Genomic DNA, 6,440 nt, shown 5'->3' on the forward strand with positions numbered 1-6,440 from the left:
TCTAACTCCTTATCGTTTATTTTTTACTAGAATTTTTAACATATCATTGTAAGCACCTCATCTCTTTTGTACTATGTACATTTGAACTTCTATGGTCTGTGTACCAGGGAAAAATGATGGGGCTAATGTTATTTGCACTTGCAAATTCCTTCCAACCTGCTTTAATATGTGCTTGAAAATAGAGCTTTGTCATCCTTGAGAGGTATCCATGAGTACTAGGCAGCAATGATTCAATCAGAACATCCTCTGGGCTGCTGCATCTCTTTTTTCTATTGAAGTTATAACTGAAATACTGGTGAATACATGTAGTTTATACCCACAGATGTATTGTCTTTTTACTACTTTATGTCGACACCCACTTATAGTTTAATCTTGTAGTTTTATACATCGAAACAGGACAAAAACTGGGTTGATATCCAAATTGCAGCAAAACAAAACAATACCCCGGAGTACTGGAGATTAATAGCCTAACAAACAGGAACTAAGAAATAATTGCAGACTTCACCAGTTCCCCGATCAAATGTGAAATATATTTACATAATCTATATAACTCAAACCCAATTTAAGAAGAATGGAGTCACCAACTAAGTATGCAACTGTAACAGATTTTAAACACTTCTCCCCCTGTGGCCCACCAAATAGAGAATCATATAAAAAGAGCAAGATCCTATGCTGCAATGGGCCCAGACCAAATTCCAATTAAAGTACTCCAAAGCAAACCCGAGGAATGGAGTACATTTCAAGTGCCACTATTTTCTCACTGCTACTCTACTGAAAATATTCCTAAATCGTGGATGGGAAGCATAGTAATACCAATCCCAAAGAAAGGACCAAGGCTGTACCCTGGCAACTACTTACATATCGCATTGCTGGGTGCAATAGGGAAGATCTTTGGGGCAGGTGTCTTGGACCATCTTAAAAACTGGGCCTTTTCTTCCGGAGTGATCCTGTTTAATCAGACCAGGTACAGACAGAAACACTCGGTAATAGATAATATAGCAGTTTTACAGACAATTATTAACAAATATGCGGTCTTTAAATCCCGGGTCGTTTATGCAGTCTTGTTGATTTTTCAACAGCATTCAATAGAGTGGACAGATCAACACTCTGGAACAAACTCAGAAATCAGAGATTTCCCGGAAACTCTTCTTCATTTAATCATTTCACTACATTGAGAAACTTGGTGCCAGGTACAAATGGGAAAAGGAAAATGACTTACTCGCCCAATAGCCACACCAAACAGCCTTAGGCAAAAATGCCAATTGGCTCCCCTCCTTTTCTCACTGTACCTCAGTGATCTCCTGGGCAGTTTTCTGCAGGTTGTCAATTTACCTCCAAAGATTGCATCATGTAACATACACATATTGATGTATGCTGATGATGTGGTAATTTTTAATCTTAGTCCATTTGGATTACAAACGAACTTAGATGTGCTATCAAGATATACAAAAGAAAACCTATTGGTTCCAAATATAACAAAAATGAAATTAGTCCGACTGAGAGGGAAAAACCCTTACACAAAATACAACTGGACATTGGGAGGAGAAACAATAGAATTGGTAAACAAATACATCCATCTGGGACTAATATTCACTCAATCATTACCAAACTCTCCTCACCTGGAGCACTTGAATCATAAAGCAGACATTCAAATGGGGGTGCTTCTACGACTAGGGGGCATATTATCAAGAACTGCGATAAAATTATCGCCGTTTTAGCGGCAGGAAACTGCCGCTAAAACGGCGATAATGGGCTTGATAATATGCCCTTGGAAATTCCCATAGCAGCCCAGGTTAACACCAGAACCTGGGCTGCTACGGGAATTCACAAGGACATATTATCAAGCCCATTATCGCTGTTTTAGCGGCAGTTTCCTGCCGCTAAAACGGCGATAATTTTATCGCAGTTCTTGATTATATGCCCCCAGATTCTTCTTCCGGGCAAATGCACCTTTTTCCTTTATTACAGGTTTCCAGGTCCAAAATCCTCCCTATCTTATCGTACGCTCTGGAATACATTCCAATTACCCCGTGGCACCATATTCAGACTAAAGAAGGGAACATTCTCTGAAAATTGGCTAAGGTACAACAAGCTGTCCCTGCACAAGCACTACGTTTGGAATTTTCTTTAGTAAGATCCTTTGCCATAGCCATCACCAACATACTAAGATGGGCTTACAATCGTTATGTTATGTTATGTTTCTTTTGTATAGCGCACGGCGACTCAAAAAGAGTATCCCGGCGCTTTCACAGCGAGACCTACGAGAGAATAACACAACACAACGATTAAAACAGAGGGGAGATAAAATGAAAAGGAAAAGAAAAGCCTATAAAGTAAATAACCAAGTCTTAAGACCTTTTCTAAAAGCCAGCAGGCTCGAAGCGCCCCGAAGTGTCAGCGGCAAGGCATTCCACAGCTGGGGGGCACGCAACCCAAAGGAGCGACCCCCAATGCGGGCTCTTTGAACACGCGGCACCACAGCCAAAAACTGTGACTCCGATCTGAGTGACCGGGCCGGATGGTAAAAGGACAGTCTCCTTTGAAGGTACTTTGCGCCTCCAGAGTGCAGGGCCTTATAGGCCAGAGTCAAGGTCTTGAAAATAATACGCTTGCGGATAGGCAGCCAGTGTAGGGCCTGCAAGAGGCCCGCCACTCTTGCTCGCCTATTTAAGCCATAAATGGCTCTTGCCGCAGCGTTCTGTGTCACCTGGAGGCGCTGTAGCAGATACTCTGGCAGGCCCAGGTAGAGGACGTTGGCGTAGTCCAACCTGGACCCGATCAGCGCCTGCACAGTCAGTTTCCGATGTTCTTCCGACAACAGGGGTAGAAACTTTCTTAGTACCTTCAGGAGACCGAAACAGGTTCCCATGCAATCGTCTACATGCCGATCAAGGTACCTTAAGATATTTACTATAAACTGGAACATCCAAGCCTGAATCTACTAAATGTACTTTTAACCAGAATCTGATTACTGTTTTTAAATTCTCAAAATCATGGACTCCTGCCCAATTGAAGCTCTTCCTTAAACATCTGGCGCTGTGGATCAGCTTCGAACTGGACAACCTGCACTGTTCCAAGTGCCTGAATCTACTAAATGTACTTTTAACCAGAATCTGATTACTGTTTTTAAATTCTCAAAATCATGGACTCCTGCCCAATTGAAGCTCTTCCTTAAACATCTGGCGCTGTGGATCAGCTTAGAACTGGACAACCTGCACTGTTCCACATTGCACCATTATGAATTCTATGCAGAAACAATTGTATGCAAAAAGGTTAAACAATATATTCGTTTTACCTTAAGTCACTGAATTCGGCGTTGTATAATCTTATTGCAGCTTTGATTACTTCCTTTAAATTCACTAACTTTTAAATGGACAGGTAAAGAAAATGCTACCACTATTTGTGATCTTTGCAATGGTGGAGTGCAAGATCTGAAGCAAGTACTGTCGGTATGCCCAAATTCGAAACTGGTCGAGGCTAGAAGGCACTACTTAAAAACAATTCAACTTAGATACAATAGCGCATCTGTGCAGAGTCTGATTTCACTTTTTAAATCTCCCCCATATGAATTTGTGTGTCATAATCTGTTTAAGTTCTTAAAATCTTTCTTAATTTGTATTGAACGCTTTTACCTATATCGTTATAACAAATGTTTTATCTGAAATTTGTTGTTCTCAGTTGAGAACTAAATTAAATATTTAAATAAACTAAAACTTGAAACTAGTTTTATATATTTTGTATTGGTGATAAACTATGAATGTCAATAACTTTTATGGCATGTATGCCGAAATAAAGTATTTGATTGATTGGTATTGCACTTTAGATGAGAAGAGAAAAAAGGATAATATATATGTGAGAATAGTACTTCAGTGCTCAAATTTCTTTTATTTAATAGTTTTATTTTGTGTTAATGCCATGTAAAAATCAATCAAATCCATTAACTTCAATTTGTTTTATCCACAGGGTATCTTTGATTTCTAGCATTTCTACATTGCTGGATAAATGAATAAAGAAAATCGGAGTTCCACTGAATATTTTTTAATTGTCGGATTTTCAGATATTCCGCATTTGCAAATTCCACTTTTTGTTGCATTTTTAATAGTTTATCTGTTAACTCTTGTAGGAAATCTTCTGATCCTGACAACAACTTACTCAAACTCACATCTGCACACACCTATGTACTTCTTCCTCACACATTTGTCCTTTCTTGATATCTGTTATGTCTCAGTCCTTTTTCCGCAACTGTTGACGCACTTCTTTCTGGAAGGCATACAGGTATCTTTTACTGAATGTATACTGCAGCTGTTTTTTTTCTTAGGAATGGTAACGATTGAGGTCCTGCTCCTCACAGTTATGGCATATGATCGGCATGTTGCTATCTGCAATCCCCTGACTTACATGACCATCATGAACAAGGCTGTGTGCATGTGGTTGGCTGCTGGAAGTTGGGCAGCTGGTCTTATAATTGCAATTCCACATACTGTGCTATTGTCCAAGCTCTCGTTCTGCAATTCCCACACAATTAACCACTTTTTCTGTGATTTGACTGCCCTGTTAAAGATTTCTTGCAGTGACACTTCCAACAATGAGACACTCATTTACATCAGTGGAGTTGTAATTACAATGCTGTCATTTATCTTAATCATCATATCTTATAGTAAAATTGCTGCATCAATTCTGAAAATCAAATCCAAGATTGGGAAGGACAAGGCCTTCTCCACATGTGCCTCCCACCTCACTGTGGTTGTTTTATTCTTTGCATCTCTCTGTTCTACGTACATGCGGCCGACGTCTACATTTTCAAATAAGGACAACAAGATAATGTCTTTGTCTTATGTTGCTGTTACTCCACTGTGTAACCCAATTATATACTGCTTGAAAAATACAGAGTTTAAAAAAGCTCTTAGAAAATCAAAGAAAGCAACGTAAATTATGATAGTTCAAGAAGGCTGCATAATTTCAAAGTTGCCAAACAAATTTAAGAGAAAGCTATTTGTCAAACTATTATTGTGATACAAATACGTTTCTTGATGCATTGATCCCAAAGTGTGCATGATGCTTTTTCCAGAGTTTATTGTTGTTGCAAGAATTGCTTAAAATATATAACCAAAGACCAGCCATTTGATTGCAGTACTGTTTCACAAGAAGAATGCTTTCAGAAATGTATAATAAAAGCTAAAATAATGCGTAAAAACATCTATAAAAATATTTCAATGTGACAGCATCTTAACATTTGACAAAAAACATTTTGAAAAAAAACATATATGAACATAAAATAATTTATTAATATTACCTACTGGTGGTCGCCAGTAGGTAGTTATAGTTAGGACCTCGTTCTATTCAAATAGCGATTTTTCTTTTGCTAATATCTGTGGCGCCGGTTGACTAGGCGCCTGTCTTGAAAGTTTTGGGGTGATTCGTCAAGCGGGGGCTGAGAAAAAAGGGGGTCCCAAAATGCATTTTCCCCATGTTAATTTCCATTGGAAAAAAATGGAACAGGCTACAGCCTGAACTGCTGAACGGAATGACACCAAATTTGGCAAAAAGGTAGCCCTTGGTTAAGAAAGATACTTTTTTTTTTAAATGGTGTAAATCCATTTGGTAGTTCCTGAGAAATAAAAAAAAAATGTATATATCTGTGCACAGAGGAGGGTTCGCGAACCCTCCCGGGCACGAGATTCACTCTGATTGGCTGCCAACACTCCAAACCAGGAAGTGTTGGCAGCCATCTTGTGACTACAAGAAAAGCATAAAAAAGGCAGAAAACAAGAAGAGGGGGCAGAGTAGTAATACCCCGAACCCCTAGGTCTGCTGAGGGGCTCCCCATCCAAATTCATGCTGGGGTCACGAATGCAGCCCAAAAAATGAAAAAAAGTGCTTCATTTCTTAAAGCCCTGGGTGGGTCAGGTCCCGGGGGCACTTACCAAATTAATTTGAGTGCCACCTCCCCGGGGCTTATGAAAGTGAATGCAGGGGCACGTGGCCCCCCCAGCCCTGGAAACCGCTACCTCCCTGGAGTTTCTTTAATAAATGCGTGGGGGGTCCCCACGCTGCCCCAGGGACCGCCCAGGGACCACCACCTCCCTGGGGGATTCATGAAATGGGTAGGGGGGTTTTGCGGGACCCCCGACCACCAGACACCACCACTTCCCGAGGGCTATAAATAATAATTTGTGTGGGGGGGTCATGCCCCCAACACTGCCCAGGGGACCACTACCTCCCAGGGCATTCATTATTTAAATACAGAGGTCTGTATTGCCCTGCCCTGGGCCTACCACCCCCAAGGGCAATATCCTGGGGTGCCCACCCCGGGACACTGTTGTTTTCTATGGCAGGGCAGGAGCCGTGTGGCCCCCGCCCTTCCATAGCAAACTCTGCTTTGCTTCGTTGAAGCGAGAGCAGGGAAAGCAGAATTGCTTTTGAGCAAGGGGAGCTGCATG

At 40.9% G+C, this 6,440-nt stretch overlaps 1 protein-coding gene across 1 annotated transcript; it reads left to right on the plus strand.

Moving 5' to 3' along the window:
• Positions 1-4,002: 4,002 nt before the first annotated feature.
• Positions 4,003-4,929, plus strand: LOC144769820 (olfactory receptor 5V1-like). The gene has a single exon (XM_078654007.1). It carries the CDS (start codon positions 4,003-4,005, stop codon positions 4,927-4,929), a length of 927 nt encoding a protein of 308 aa, XP_078510133.1.
• Positions 4,930-6,440: the final 1,511 nt, after the last annotated feature.

The sequence above is a fragment of the Lissotriton helveticus genome, chromosome 7 (genome assembly GCF_964261635.1).
Source record: "Lissotriton helveticus chromosome 7, aLisHel1.1, whole genome shotgun sequence".
NCBI lineage: Eukaryota > Metazoa > Chordata > Amphibia > Caudata > Salamandridae > Lissotriton > Lissotriton helveticus.

Bases quoted from the DNA above. Each gene is read 5' to 3' on its own strand.
- LOC144769820 (XM_078654007.1), top strand. From the start codon at position 4,003: ATGAATAAAGAAAATCGGAGTTCCACTGAATATTTTTTAATTGTCGGA.